Genomic DNA, 16,099 nt, shown 5'->3' with positions numbered 1-16,099 from the left:
TTTATAGTCGTCCAATCGTATAATGTTTGGCTGATGATAGCTGAATTACTCCAGTTTTTACAATTCACTCTATTTAATGGCCATTGACACCCATATAGTTTGATCTATCTCCGACCTTTGGACAGTTACCTTAGGGACTCTGTGAGGCTTCGTCTTTGTGTATATACATGGTTTTATACTCAGCTACCTCCTTGTGTGTCGTGTGACGGCTGCTGGCCCAAGGTGACTCAGGAGAAAGGAGGAAGGAGGAAGTGGCTACAGGTACAGGCAGAGCGTGGGCGGGGCCTCAGGGTGCCCGCCTCCACGGTGTCACAGAGCTTTTTGTTCTGATGGCTCTCCTACGCAGAAGGTGCTGAGCATAAAAAGAGGCAAAGGTTCCAGCGCCTCACATCTCCTCAGGATTCTCCCTCCTTCCCCCACACAGCGACCCGGGACTCTGTGCTACATCCTCCTCAGCAGCCCTCCCAACTCAGCATGAAGACGGCTCTCACTCCCCTCACTGTGGCCCTGCTGGCTCTACTTCCTCTGGTCCGACTCATGCCCGTTAACGGTGAGTTCATCTGTCTGTCCGTCCGGCTTTCTTTCTACCATCTATGTTATATCTACTAACTGTCCATATATCTATTACCTGTCTTTGTCTATCTATCTATGGTGTCTATCTACATTAGTATGATAAGTATAATGGCACATTTACTTGCTATACTGTTGTTTTATGTACATTTCTTCCAAAAAGATATCATAAATAAAGACTAAAGAATAACTAGAATCTTCATACCTGAAATAATGGAGTTGTTTAATCTCCATTGCTAAGAAGTTGAATACGTTTAGTTGATTTTCGGACTTAAAGCTGTGCTTTAAAAGGCTCCTGGAATCTAAACCATTTCCCGAGGTGCCCTTTGGGCCTCGTGAGTCCACGAGGGCCCGCTCCCGCGCTGGCGCTCCTCGTGTTTCAGGCTCCACCAGCGGCCCAGACTCTGTCCAGGAGAACTCCCAGGTCCGATTACATTTTTGGGGTGCGCAGGTTCCGTGTGCCGGTCCGACCGCACATAGACGTCTTTGTAAAAATGTGCTGAGCGGCTCCAGGAGGAGCATTAATGCCTAGATCCCGAGCAAAGTGAAACCCAAGCCCAGTGAGAAGCTGCTCTGCCGGTCTGGAACCGAGCGCTGAGGGGCCGCAGCTTAGCCGGACAGAAAGGAGAGAGTCTGATCTGACGCTCCTCCACGCAGAGTACATCGTGAAGCTGCTACAAGACGACTTTGTGAGAACGTCGATATGTTAGAGAAATCCCCTTTCGATCTCTTCAATGAAAAGTGGATCTTTCACCTCGTTAACGCCTTTGACCTTCCCAACCACAAGCCTGATTATGACCTCTTCAACAACATAATTATGCATACAAACATAATCCTGGCTCTTTTGTGCTCGCAGCCAGGTTTAAAAGTTCAAACATAATTACAGTATCTGCTGCTCAGAACATGCCAGTACACACCTGGATCTGTCCCTTCTCCGCTGCCAGAACCCTTCTGGACCGAATCCCATCCCCGCGATCCCCTCCTTGGAGAAACAACACACCGCCAGAGAGAGATCAGATGCATCGTCTAATGCAGCGCTTCACAACCTTTTTTGGGCTGTGACCCCATTTTGACATCAACAATTCCTGGCGACCCCAGAGACATTTCTAGAATTAGTTTTTTAACATGTTTCTTATACTGTGAACAAATACAGAGTAGCCAGGATAAGTGCACAAATTGACAATTGTATTTTCTCTGATGGCTGTATTCACAAGGCTGATGAAATGAAAAGGCCTACTGAGCAAGCAATCTCTCATAGGGAATTATGAAAATAACAAAACCAAAAAGAGTACAGCGGCATCACTGGCCTCAGTGAACATTTCCAAAGCTTTTTTTCTTCTGAAAAACAATTCTATACCAATAAAGCTATTCAACCACAAACAAACAACAGCTAGGAAATCCTGGACATTATTCCTTTATGAAATACTGAAGAAATTGATTTTTCTTCACTTTTGAGCGGGAACTCAAGTAATGTAACTGTGCAGTCACATGATCTGCACAGTTACATTGAGCTGAGCTGGCGCTCTCAAAGATGCGCCAGCTCAGATATTGGCTGCATTTTATCTGAAGTAGATTTATATTTGAGAAAATAAAGTATAGAAGACAGTTATGTACGATTATTTGTAGTGTTTTATTTTTTTAAATCAATACTTTTTTTAAAATCAATTACTAGACATTTCAGGGGACTCCGAGGTTGAAAAGCCCTGGTCTAGTGGAATATGTTCAACATGATAATGGTCAAAATGTTGTTTGGCAGAACAGGCCTACTGTTGACTAGGAAAATAATTTGGCTGGAAATTATCCCAATAGTTGAAAAAGCTATTTTCAGGGGTGCCTTTAATTTTTGTGAGATTCTGTGAATCTCTTTGGTAACTCTTAGGATAAGAGCCAGCCGCTGAGGCCGTGGCTCTTGTGGACTGTGACCTTTTTTGCTCCAATCCCTTTCGTCATAATCAAGAAAGTTCTTGACGGAAGTTAAAACAGGTGACTCATTCCGATGTGTGATCAGGCCAGACGCTGAGTGGAGGGTTTGGATCACAGGGATTATGTTTTGTATATGAAAGCCTCACCTTTATGATGCGTGTACACACACCCAAACCAACACAAACACACCCTCACAAACAGAGACACACACAGGCAAGATGATTAGTCACAATGAATCAATAGTTGGGCCTCTCTTCCCAACACACCTCGACAGGTCCCCACTCGCCCCTCAAGGGAAGGTGTGTGATCTCTTAACTGAATGTCGGCGACATGAAAGCCCAGTAGATTTCCTTTGGCGTGAGGTTGCAGCGTGACACTAGGTAAACACTCTGTTGTGTTTTTCCTCTGATCGTCTCAGATGTCCCGGCTAACTTCCTGAGAGAGGCCATGACGGATGGCTTCATCGTGGAGGACCCCTTCTCCAGCGCCGCCAGCGGGGGACTCGACCAAGCGCTCCCAGCAGACCGGTCCGACCTGACCGAGGCCAGCGGAACCCAGGAGGGCAGTGGAGGGCAGGAGGCCAGCGGCGGGCCCTACCTCACATGGCCACACCTGCACCTGGTCACGGCGGCCCCTCCCAACGCCACCGCGGTCTTCAGCCAGGAAGAGGAGGGGTCTGGGTCTGAATCGGGATCTGGATCTGGTTCTGGGTCTGGATCTGGCAGCGACCTGTTTATGGAGATGGCAACAACTCCCAGTCTCACCACCCAGACTCCCAGCACCACGACAGGAGCGATGGATGTCTCCACCTCCGCCAGCCCCAGCCCCTCCCAGGCCGCCCCCACTGCAGCGTCTCCTGTGACCCCCATCGTGGTGGATGAACCCCAGAGCTCTACTACAACGTCTCCTGTGACCCCCATCGTGGTGGATGAACCCCAGAGCTCTACTACAACGTCTCCTGTGACCCCCATCGTGGTGGATGAACCCCAGAGCTCTACTACAACGTCTCCTGTGACCCCCATCGTGGTGGATGAACCCCAGAGCTCTACTACAACGTCTCCAGTGACCCCCATCGTGGTGGATGAACCCCAGAGCTCTACTACAACGTCTCCAGTGACCCCCATCGTGGTGGATGAACCCCAGAGCTCTACTACAACGTCTCCTGACATTCCCATCGTGGTGGATGAACCCCAGAGCTCTACTACAACGTCTCCTGTGACCCCCATCGTGGTGGATGAACCCCAGAGCTCGACGATGGTCAGCCAAAGCCAAAGAATGCTTTCAATCCACGGTAAGGCCCTGTGCAGAGACGACATTAGGCGTCCAACGGAAGCCATGCAGTCACTATGAGTCCATGGCTCTCTTTAACACGTTCATGATGTGTGCCTCACCTGACAGAAGCTGTCCCCAAAGGAGAGGCCACGTTTTCACAGCCAGAAGAAGCAGCGAGTAGCTCTGGTGAGTAACAAAGAAAATAAATGGACCATGTGTGACGTTGGCTGGAGCAGATGTTGAAGCAGCTGGAAGCTGGTTATCTCCTAATGGCGGTCATGGTTCGGTTCGCCCCCAGGTTGGATGTTCATCGTGGGATCCACTGTGGGCGTGGCCGCGCTGGTTCTCATCATCATTGCGGTCGCTACAAGAAACAGGTGAGATTAAGACATACACACATGCACTCAGACAACCGCGTGAACATCACACACACACTCACTCATTACACCAGGTGTACACAGTAGACACGTGGCCTCACACTTGAGCCGGTATCAAACCCTTCCTGCTGCCCTTCAGGTGGAACGGGCCTGGCCAGGCCACCATGAAGGCGGAGCGGGCTGGCCGCGCTGAGGAGACGCAGAGGCAGGAGATGAAGGAGTTCCTGCCCAAAGAGGAGCGGCACGACGCAGAGTACACCGTGGTGGCGCTCAGCGAGGTCTCGGAGAAGGAGAGCCTGTCCTGAGGTCTGCAGAGAGAGACCTCCTGAGGGTCCCAGGCCGTCTGGAGGGCAGGCGTCGGGACCAGAGCCGCTCCGGTGGCACAACTGATCCTGAAGTCTTGCCTTGTTTTGTTTGTTTTTTAGCGGAAACTTTGGACTTTGACCTTTCTGTTGTCATAGCAACATAAACATTTCCTCCTAATGCTTGTCATAAATATCAGAATTGCACTAACATTTGAAAAGTGTTTTTGCATTGTTTCATTCACTTTATATTGTATATAAAAGGGGACTGTAAAATATGTTTCTTTATATCATGCTGAGTGTATTGCTGTATTATATTTCACCTTGTTAGTGTATTTTGTGTTTTTGAGTGCCTTTTCGAAATCTTTTAATGCTTACTTAATTAATTAGTTCACAGCAGAGATTATCTTCCATGTAGAATTTTTTGTGTAAATCGTATTTGAAACCGGACAATATTGTGTGGCCACACCCGTTTAACCAAAAGATCAAAGACAGCATTTAATTTAACATTTATTTGTTGGAATTCATATTTACACACAAGTATTAAAATGTGTACACGCTTTTAGTCCACTTTTCTATTTCTTTAATTCGTTTCTTCATATAAGTCCTTTCATTCAGAATGGACAATGCTAGTTCGTGCTTGAAATCTCCTAATTAAATATTGGCAGATATGTAGAGAAAAGTCCACTAAGGTTACACCAGACCATTTGACAAAGAAGATATTTATGTTTATAACAGGGCAAGAGGAGAGAAAGCATTCATAAAAAATAGGCCATAAAGATAAAGACCAAAGACTTCAAATAAACAAATGCAGTGTAATATTACAAGATCTCGCATTTTTTTTATTTAGATAGAGATAACAAACAAATGCCTTGCTTAGGTGTACGCTGGAACTTTCAACATTGCCTGAATTTAACACAAAACCAATCCCACCAATAGAAACAGAGCAACACACACACGACACGCCCAGTGCCTCAGTGAGGAGCGTAGGCCTACTTAGACAGGACCAGGGAAGCACACACTAACATCCACAAACCATTTAGATGCAACAATCCAACGAGAGAAAGCTGTATTACGATTGGAAGAAGATTCCCTACGTCTATAATTTTCATTTTCTATATACATACATATTTTTTCGATTGTTTCAGTAACAACTTACGAAGGATCACAGATCATTTTGAAGCTACAGTAAAATTGACCTTTTATCTAACTCATTATATATATAAATATATATATATACAACATATATATTTATATAAATATATATATATTTGCATATATACACAAAGTGCAAGGAGGCACTTTAAACATGGACATTTATGCCAGTGCAAAACAAGTAATAAACAATCCAGTTAGAAATATATATCACAGAGATCATCCAAATTATATTTACCAGGTATATTTCGTATTTATATTGAGTGTGTGTGTTTGTAAATGGTTTTTATTTCAAGAAAGGCCCAGCCTTCATAAGTAAAAAAAAAAATGTTTTTAGAGACAGTGGTGGGCATCATCAGCACTAATTCAAAGCGATTCTAATGGATACTCTTTCCGTCACCGGCCATGACACCATCATCATACCCTCTGCACTTTGCAATCAACATCTCCAAGGCAAGATACTCATGAAGCAAAGACAAGAAACAACACAGGAGCAACACACACACACGCACACAAACACACAAACACATAAACACACAGAGACAGACATGCAAACGCATGGACATGTACACGCACAGCCACCTACACAGACATACACACACACATAGACACACACACACACACACACACACACACACACACACACACACACACACACACACACACACACACACACACACACACACACACACACACACACACTTTACATCACATACGCATACCTTTGCCAAACAAACCTGATTGGATGATTTCCATGTAATCAATGGATCTACAGGTGAGTACCTGAGCTGTGTGTGTGAGTGTGTGTAGGGAGCTGTGCGTAGTGTGTGAGTGTGTGTGTGTAGGTGGGGTGTGTAGTGTGTGAGTGCGTTTGTAGGTGGGGTGTGTAGTGTGTGAGTGCGTGTGTAGGGTGTGCTGTGTCTGTGAGTACATGTGTAGGTGGGGTGTGTAGTGTGTGAGTGCGTTTGTAGGTGGGGTGTGTAGTGTGTGTGTGAGTACATGTGTAGGTGGGGTGTGTAGTGTGTGAGTGTGTGTGTAGGTGGGGTGTGTAGTGTGTGTGTGAGTACATGTGTAGGTTGGGTGTGTAGTGTGTTTGTGAGTGTGTGTAGGGAGCTGTGCAAAGTGTGTGAGTGTGTGTGGGTGGGGGGTGTAGTATGTGAGTGTGTGTGTAGGTGGGGCGTGTAGTATGTGAGTGTGTGTGTAGGTGGGGCGTGTAGTATGTGAGTGTGTGTGTAGGTGGGGCGTGTAGTATGTGAGTGTGTGTGTAGGTGGGGCGTGTAGAGTGTGAGTGCGTGTGTATGGAGCGGTGTGTGTGTGAGTGTGTGTGTAGGTGGGGTGTGTGTGTAGGTGGGGTGTGTGTGTAGGTGGGGTGTGTGTGTGTGTGTGTGTGTGTGTGTGTGTGTGTGTGTGTGTTTGTGCGTGTGTAGGTGGTGTGTGTGTGTGTGTGTGTGTATGTGTGTGTGTGTGTGTGTGTGTGTGTGTGTGTGTGTCTGTGTGTGTGTGTGTGTGTGTGTGTGTGTGTGTGTGTGTGTGTGTGTGTGTGTGTTTGTGTGTGTGTGTGTGTGTGTGTGTGTGTGTGTGTGTGTGTGTGTGTGTGTGTGTGTGTGTGTGTGTGTGTGTGTGTGTGTGTGTGTGTGTGTGCAGAGACCTGCGCTGGCTGAAGAGGCTGCTGTTTAATTACGCTGTCGCACGTCACGGCCCTCTTAGGTCTAAGTGCGGAGCTAATCCGTACTTAGGACCACGTGGACACGCAGGTCACAGGTAATCCCCTTACTCAAGGAGTCAAAGGTAAGTCTTCCTTCACCTTTCCACACAAGCTCTGCTGCGCTGCCTGCCTTACCAAGCAGATGCTTCCTTTATTCAACACTTTTACAAAGAAAAGGCAGAAAGTTTAGAAACGATGGAAATTCCCACAAATAATGACGTTAAAAATCAACCCAGAGATGTGTCTGCTGCTGGACCAGGAGGGAAGGTGTCTTCGTTCTGATATCGAGGGGTTGACCAACTGGTTTGTGGTCAGGCCGGTGTACTGGGGCTTCCTGCTCGCTCCCTGATGTTAAAGAGGCTATCTCCCTATCACAACACATCAGCATCTTGCCTTTAAGCAGCACATAAATAAACGATAAAAGGGAGATGTTTCATCCAAAGAACATCTCCCCCTTGTCCCCAGCGACCACCGGGCGGCAGCACGGGGTAAGGCCGAGGGGTGAGAGAACACTGCGGAGCGTTGGACCAGTGAGACGTAGAGCGGCGTGGGGAGGCCGGGGTGGGAGTCAGGACTACAGGGGGGTCTGTCCTCCTGGGCTTAATGTCGCTGGGTGTTAGGTCAGCGGAGGGAACCAGAGAGCTGCCGCTTTAGTCCCGTTTCCACGGTTCCTCCTCAACAAATGAGTACTCTGTTGTCCTGCCGTTCCTGCCCATGGTCACCTGTAACAATGATGACACATCTGACTCGGGGGCCGGCGTTACACGCTAGTGGGCAGCAGAGAGAGCGAGGGTCCCAGCGGACCGGCCAGGGCCCCTGGTGGAGCTCCAAAATATCAAATTCCAAATAGAAGTGAGAGATACCTTTTGGGTTTTTCTCTAGAAAATGCCACAGTAATACAGTGCTACTGTTTGACAAGTTTAATCTGTTTTTCGCCGATGACATTCGAATATCAAAACTGTGGTTATCGTTATTTTGGGGTTGGCCATGTATTTTATAGAATCTCTGCCCAACAGATGTTTACAAGTTTTGTAGAAAAAATTGCAACATATGTAATTGAAAACATGTAAAAAAAATAGGAATCATGTATATATTTTTTGTAGTATGTGTGAATACATAGGGGACTAAGATTAAAATGTTTAAATTGGGATGGTTTGTGAAATAGCAGTCTTTTTGCATACCACTAGTCAACTGGTCAGAGCGCCATAAATACATGTCCAAATCAGACCCTTTCTTAAAAAAACTAAATGATACATATGAAGCATAAACAAATGAGGATGATCTGATACAAGGAATAGTTGATCAGTAAAAATATATAGTCACCATAGGCAAGTCCTTTAGGATTTCATGCACATAAAATTGTAAATCGATTTTCAAAACAAAGCATATATTTACAGCAATATAAAAAATATGATAGATATATATCTATATAAAGAAATATATATCTATACATTATTAATAAATGTACACTGGTATCACAAAAAACTGCTTTTTCACATTATAAACACGGGAGTAAATAAATAAATATTCATTTACAAAAAAACAGTATATTCACACATATGCATGTCAACATAGAAAGTAAGAAAGAGCCCCACAACAGAGGCAACAACCCCGAGCAGTAGAGAGGCTACATGCAGGTCTCTATGTCTGTGAGCGTGAAGTGTACCTTGCAGTCGTCTATCAACACAGCCTGCTGGTGCGAGGCGTAGGCGTGGTTCTGGTGGTTGGTGTTGTTGTCGTAGAACTGCGTCTTGGCCATCTCGAACTCATCCGGGCGGCTCTGCTGCGCGTCGAAGCTGTCCAGCTCGTCCTTGGAGAGGTGGTACACGATGCCCGCGCCGTACGAGTCGCCCACCACGTTCACCGATGTGCGGAAGCGGTCCCTGCGTCGTTAAGGGGGGAGGATCAAAATAAATCCCTCAATGATTACCCTTATCACGATAAGAGTATTGTGTTTACAGATACACCAACAGCTGATGTCAGCTTCTCCCATGGCCTTGATGTAACAGCCTTCTCTTAGAGGACAGCATGAGGCCATCACAGCTCTGCTGAACATTTTCTTCTACACTGCTTGGAAAAAGTGTTTGTGTATAGTGTGTAGTGTTTCTGGATGCCTTGATGCTTTCAGTACAGTACATAACAGACCTTTACAGTACAGTACAGTATATTACAGTGCAGTGGATGCTGCAGTAAAGTACAGTAGAGTACATTACAGTACAGTACACTACAGTACACTACAGTACAGTACACCACATTACAGAACAGTACAGTACACTAAAGTACCGTACAATACACAACAGTACAGTGCAGACCATCACAGTACAGTACAGTACAATACAGTACAGTACACTACAGTACAGTACAGTACAGTACAGTGCAGTGCAGTACAGTACACTACAGTACAGTGCAGTGCAGTACAGTACACTACACTAATGTACAGTACAGTGCAGTGCAGTACAGTACAGTACAGTACAGTGCAGTACACTACAGTAAAGTACAGTACAGTAAAGTACAGTACAGTGCAGTGCAGTGCAGTACACTAATGTACAGTACAGTGCAGTACACTACAGTGCCGTACAGTGCAGTACACTAAAGTACAGTACAGTGCAGTACAGTGCAGTGCAGTACACTACAGTACAGTACAGTGCAGTGCACTACAGTACAGTGCAGTGCTTTGCAGTACACTAATGTACAGTACAGTGCAGTACGGTACACTACAGTACAGTACAGTGCACTACAGTACAGTGCAGTGCTGTACAGTAATGTACAGTACAGTGCAGTACAGTGCAGTGCACTACAGTGATGTACAGTACAGTACAGTGCAGTGCAGTACAGTATAGTGCAGTACGATACAGTACAGTGCAGTACACTACACTACAGTGCAGTGCACTACAGTACAGTGCTGTGCACTACACTAAAGTACAGTACCGTACAGTACAGTGCAATACACTACAGTTCAGTACAGTACAGTGCAGTACACTAATGTACATTACAGTGCACTGCACTAATGTACAGTAAAGTGCAGTACACTACAGTGCCGTACAGTGCAGTACACTACAGTGCAGTACACTACAGTACAGTGCAGTACAGTACAGTACAGGGCAGTGCAGTGCAGTACACTACAGTACAGTGCAGTGCACTACAGTACAGTGCAGTGCTTTGCAGTACACTAATGTACAGTACAGTGCAGTTCAGTACACTACAGTACAGTTCAGTTCAGTGCAGTGCACTACAGTACAGTGCAGTGCAGTGCAGTAATGTACAGTACAGTGCAGTACAGTACAGTGCAGTGCAGTACAGTAATGTACAGTACAGTGCAGTGCAGTACAGTACAGTGCCCTACACTAAAGTACAGTACAGTGCAATACACTACAGTTCAGTACAGTACAGTGCAGTACACTACAGTACAGTACACTACAGTACAGTGCAGTACACTACAGTACAGTACGGTGCAGTGCACTACAGTACAGTACAGTGGGGGTCTACTCACAGCAGCCAGTCCACCGCCACCAGCAGGCTGATGTCCTCCGTGGGAAGGCCCACCGCGGTGAGGATGAGGAGCATGGTCACCAGCCCGGCACTGGGAATACTGGCCGCTCCCACGCTGGCCAGGGTGGCTGTCATGCTGAGCACCAGAGCAGGACACGTATCCACATGACCCAAGCGTAATCGCAACATGACCCCCCCGTTTTAAGGAAACATTCCAGCAGTTCAGAACCACCAGTGAGTCCAACGTGGCTCACGGTGACCGTGACACCTCAACGTCTCTGGACTTTTCTGTTGGTCTGTTTGTCCGTCTTCTGTCATATTTATCTTTAAAGGTATTGAAGGTAAGAACTATTACTTGAGTTTAGTTTGATAGAAAAGTCCTCCCTGAGCTGTGATTGAAATGAGAACATCGGTTTGTCTGTGGTGTGTGTGTGTGTGTGTGAGAGCTAGGGGTGTTGTGTGTGTATGTGTTTCCCTCTCCTACCTCATGTGATTATGTGTGAGTGAGTGAGTGAGTGAGTCAGTGAGTGAGTGAGTGAGTGAGTGAGTGAGTGAGTGAGTGAGTGAGTGAGTGAGTGAGTGAGTGAGTGAGTGAGTGAGTGAGTGAGTGAGTGAGTGGGTGAGTGGGTGAGAGAGAGCGAGTGAGCGATTGAGTGTGTGTCCTCTCCTACCTCACGGTGATGATCTGGCCCCAGTCCAGGTCGATGCCGTTCATCTGGGCGATGAAGATGGCGGCCACGGCCTCGTACAGCGCGGTGCCGTCCATGTTGATGGTGGCGCCGACCGGCAGAACGAAGCGCGTCACACGCTTATCGATGCCCAGGTTCTCCTCCAGGCAGCGGAACGTCACGGGCAGCGTGCCGGCACTGCGACCAGAAAGAAATACTGTATAGTAAATATATAATATACACCTACACAGTGTGAACATATACCTACACAGTGTGAACATATACCTACACAGTGTGAACATATACCTACACAGTGTGAACATATACCTACACAGTGTGAACATATACCTACACAGTGTGAACATATACCTACAAAGTGTGAACATATACCTACACAGTGTGAACATATACCTACACAATGTGAACATATACCTACACAGTGTGAACATATACCTACACAGTGTGAACATATACCTACACAGTGTGAATATATACCTACACAGTGTGAACATATACCTACACAATGTGAATATATTTAATATATACCTACACAATGGGGATATATACCTACACAGTGTGAATATATGTTAATATATACCTACACAGTGTGAACATATACCTACACAGTGTGAATATATGTTAATATATACCTACACAATGGGGATATATACCTACACAGTGTGAATATATGTTAATATATACGTACACAGTGTGAATATATGTTAATATATACCTACACAAGGTGAATATATACCTAAACAGTGTGAATATATGTTAATATATACCTACACAATGGGGATATATACCTACACAGTGTGAATATATGTTAATATATACCTACACAATGGGGATATATACCTACACAATGTGAATATATGTTAATATATACCTACACAAGGTGAACATATACCTACACAATGTGAATATATTTAATATATACCTACATAATGGGGATATATACCTACACAGTGTGAATATATGTTAATATATACCTACACAGTGTGAATATATACCTAAACAGTGTGAATATATGTTAATATATACCTACACAATGGGGATATATACCTACACAGTGTGAATATATGTTAATATATACCTACACAATGGGGATATATACCTACACAAGGTGAATATATACCTAAACAGTGTGAATATATGTTAATATATACCTACACAATGGGGATATATACCTACACAATGTGAATATATGTTAATATATACCTACTCAAGGTGAATATATACATAAACAGTGTGAATATATGTTAATATATACCTACACAAGGTGAATATATACCTAATCAGTGTGAATATATGTTTATATATACCTACACAAGGTGAATATATACCTAAACAGTGTGAATATATGTTAATATATACCTACACAAGGTGAATATATACCTCAACAGTGTGAATATATGTTAATATATACCTACACAAGGTGAATATATACCTAAACAGTGTGAATATATGTTAATATATACCTACACAATGGGGATATATACCTACACAAGGTGAATATATGTTAATATATACCTACACAAGGTGAATATATACCTAAACAGTGTGAATATATGTTAATATATACCTACACAAGGTGAATATATGTTAATATATACCTACACAAGGTGAATATACAGCTACACAGTGTGAGTTTATGCCTCCACAGAGTGAGTATCTACAGAGTTACTATGGTCATCATTACAGACCTGGAGGCTGTTCCCAGGGCCGTGACCCAGGCCTGGAAGATGCCCATGAAGAAGGTGTAGGGGTTCTTCTTGCAGATGACAAAGTAGATGAGCGGGAGGAAGATGCCCCCGTGGATGATGAGACCCACGATCACGGTCACCATGTACATGCCCAGCTGACGGGCCACCACCTCCAGGTCGGCAATGGAGATGATCTTACCACAGATCAGACAGGCGATACCGAGGGGGGAGTACCTGTGGATACACACAACATATATATGTACATATATACACAACATATATATATAAATATACATACACCCAACAACATATATATACATATATACACACAACATATATCTGTACATATATACACAACATATATATATAAATATACATACACCGAACAACATATATATACATATATACACAACAAAATATATATATACACAACAACATTCCTAAATATACATACACACAACATATATATATATACATATATACACACAACACACATATATATATATATATATATATATATATATATATATATATATATATATATATATATATATATATATATATATATATATATACATACGCAATAACATATATATACAACAACATATTTATACATATGTATGTATTATATACATATGTATGTTATGTATGTTATATATATATAACATACCTAAATATACAGACACACAACAGCATCTATATACATACACACAACAACTGAATGCATTGCAAGAAAAGACTGGGAAACATCGTTCCATTCCCATGGAGGATTCCGTTTACGATCCTTTAAGGAATGGATTTCCTCGGAGTATGTTCTTTGTTTCACAGTAAGTTAGGGTCAGGGTTGCTGAGCTCACCACATGATGGCCCCAACCAGCTTCATGACGATCTCGTTCAGGATGTTGAAGAACTCCAGCATGAGACGGGCCTTCTCCCCCATCTTCCCCATGATGATCCCGAAGGCCACGAAGAACCCGATCAGACCTACCAGAACATTAATCATGTCATCATCAATACCACAACGGACTCAGCATGTGTCCCTTCGTGGGGCTGATTGTTCACCACAACGCTTATTGAACGGTCACATATCAGCAGGAAATTCATATTACCAATATTGTATGATAATTGGGTTCATATTAAAATTGTTATGAATGAGCAACATTAGTTCTTCCAAAGAATTGAAAATAATATTGGGCTGTTGATATTGAGTTCCTTGTGCATTGATCCCACCGGACGCCTCTTCCGCTGTGTGAATGTGTGAACGTGTGCATGAATGGGTGCATCTGACATGCTCATTGTACTTTAGTGACTGTTCTTACGATGATCACATGATTGTGTTCACCCACCAAGAACGTTCATGCCGCCCTTGAACTGCAGGGACCTCTTGATGGTGAACCTGGAGGGGCCTCTGGTTCTGTTGGTGGGCACCGGGACCTTAGTCATCACCGTCTGGATCTGATGGAGGAGGAGGAGGAACGTTAACACAAAATGAATGACGCAACAACAACATTAAAGCTGGGGCAGGCAGTTTGGAGACACCAGTAAGCTAGATTCTAAAAGTTTCCAACCTACAAAGCCCTCCTCAGTCGACCTACAAGCCCCTCCCACTGAACACCTGGCCAGCTGTTAGATCTGCTAGTGTCGAAAGGTCTTTAGTCCTGCAGGTAGATAGACAGGTAGGTAGACAGACAGGCAGGTAGACAGACAGGTAGGTAGATAGACAGGTAGGTAGACAGACAGGTAAGTAGACAGACAGGCAGGTTGACAGACAGGTAGGTGGACAGACAGGTAGGTAGACAGACAGACAGGTAGGTAGACAGGTAGGTAGACAGACAGGTAGGTAGACAGACAGGTAGGTAGACTGACAGGTAGGTAGACAGACAGGTAGGTAGACAAACAGGTAGGTGGACAGACAGGTAGGTAGACAGACAGGTAGGTAGGTAGACCGACAGGTAGGTAGACAGACAGGTAGACAGACAGGTAGGTAGACAGGTAGGTAGACAGACATGTAGGTGGACAGACAGGTAGGTGGACAGACAGGTAGGTAGGTAGACCGACAGGTAGGTAGACAGACAGGTAGACAGACAGGTAGGTAGACAGGTAGGTAGACAAACAGGTAGGTAGACAGACAGGTAGGTAGACAGACAGGTAGGTAGACAGGTAGGTAGAAAGACAGGTAGGCCAGACTGGACTGTTGACCGGTCGTCTGACTGGACTGTTGACCGGTGGTCTGCCTGGACTGTTGACCGGTGGACTGACTGGACTGTTGACCGGTGGTCTGACTGGACTGTTGACCGGTGGACTGACTGGACTGTTGACCGGTGGACTGACTGGACTGTTGACCGGTGGACTGACTGGACTGTTGACCGGTGGACTGACTGGACCGTTGACCGGTGGACTGACTGGACTGTTGACCGGTGGTCTGACTGGACTGTTGGCCGGTGGTCTGACTGCGACCCACCTGTTGGAAGCAGGCCTGCACCAGGTTCTCGGGGAAGAGGTTCCGGATGAGGTCGAAGAAGGCGTCCACGCTGGAGACGTCGTCGTTCTTCTTGCCGTGGCCGAGGTTTGCCTTCAGCTTGGGGTTCCCCGGGTGGATGACGATGACCAGGATCACCCCCAGGACGGCGGCGATCACCGTGGTGGACATGTAGTATACCATGGCCCGCGTGCCCAGACGCCCGCTGGACTTGGCGTCCAGACCGGCCAGGCCTGTGTGGGTGTGATGGAGGACGCTCGGTCAGTGAACCTGTGAGATCTGTTGTGGTTTCTGAACCATAAAGGATGCAGAAGAGGCTTTTGAAGACGTGGCGTTCCCGAGAAAACTAGAAGGCTTACGTTAGGATCCCTAGAACAACACGTTGTTCAGCTGTGTGTTCAACTCCCAAAAACCGAGATCAAGGATCCAGATGTGTCAAGTACAAAAACTTAT

General features: G+C 45.1%; 2 protein-coding genes across 2 annotated transcripts in view; one reads left to right on the top strand and one right to left on the bottom strand.

The window, feature by feature from the left end:
• The first annotated feature begins 380 nt into the window (after positions 1 to 380).
• On the top strand, positions 381 to 5,373 carry LOC130403568 (mucin-2-like). Its single transcript, XM_056607984.1, has 5 exons — positions 381 to 550; positions 2,912 to 3,814; positions 3,892 to 3,951; positions 4,064 to 4,142; positions 4,282 to 5,373. Exons 1-5 carry the CDS (start codon positions 475 to 477, stop codon positions 4,445 to 4,447), a joined length of 1,284 nt encoding a protein of 427 aa, XP_056463959.1. The 5' UTR covers positions 381 to 474; the 3' UTR covers positions 4,448 to 5,373.
• A 2,581-nt stretch (positions 5,374 to 7,954) lies between these two features.
• The window catches only part of slc1a2a (solute carrier family 1 member 2a), a 21,185-nt gene continuing 13,040 nt past the window's right edge, over positions 7,955 to 16,099 (bottom strand). Inside the window, exons 4-11 of the mRNA XM_056607809.1 lie at positions 15,629 to 15,879; positions 14,514 to 14,622; positions 14,025 to 14,151; positions 13,168 to 13,401; positions 11,465 to 11,659; positions 10,795 to 10,929; positions 8,971 to 9,187; positions 7,955 to 8,026 (exon numbers count right to left, since the gene is read on the bottom strand). Coding sequence (XP_056463784.1) covers positions 7,955 to 8,026; positions 8,971 to 9,187; positions 10,795 to 10,929; positions 11,465 to 11,659; positions 13,168 to 13,401; positions 14,025 to 14,151; positions 14,514 to 14,622; positions 15,629 to 15,879 — 1,340 coding nt within the window. The remainder of the gene's footprint in view (positions 8,027 to 8,970; positions 9,188 to 10,794; positions 10,930 to 11,464; positions 11,660 to 13,167; positions 13,402 to 14,024; positions 14,152 to 14,513; positions 14,623 to 15,628; positions 15,880 to 16,099) is intronic.

The sequence above is a fragment of the Gadus chalcogrammus genome, chromosome 14 (genome assembly GCF_026213295.1).
Source record: "Gadus chalcogrammus isolate NIFS_2021 chromosome 14, NIFS_Gcha_1.0, whole genome shotgun sequence".
Taxonomy (NCBI): domain Eukaryota; kingdom Metazoa; phylum Chordata; class Actinopteri; order Gadiformes; family Gadidae; genus Gadus; species Gadus chalcogrammus.
This window is presented reverse-complemented; position numbering and strand designations above follow the sequence as displayed.

What these genes read in the sequence shown, in the direction of transcription:
- LOC130403568 (XM_056607984.1), top strand. Translation starts at nt 475, where the DNA reads ATGAAGACGGCTCTCACTCCCCTCACTGTGGCCCTGCTGGCTCTACTT. An exon ending in GTGCAGAGACGACATTAGGC is followed by an intron (nt 3,815 to 3,891) that starts GTCCAACGGAAG and finishes CTCACCTGACAG; the next exon opens with AAGCTGTCCCCAAAGGAGAG. An exon ending in AGAAGCAGCGAGTAGCTCTG is followed by an intron (nt 3,952 to 4,063) that starts GTGAGTAACAAA and finishes GTTCGCCCCCAG; the next exon opens with GTTGGATGTTCATCGTGGGA.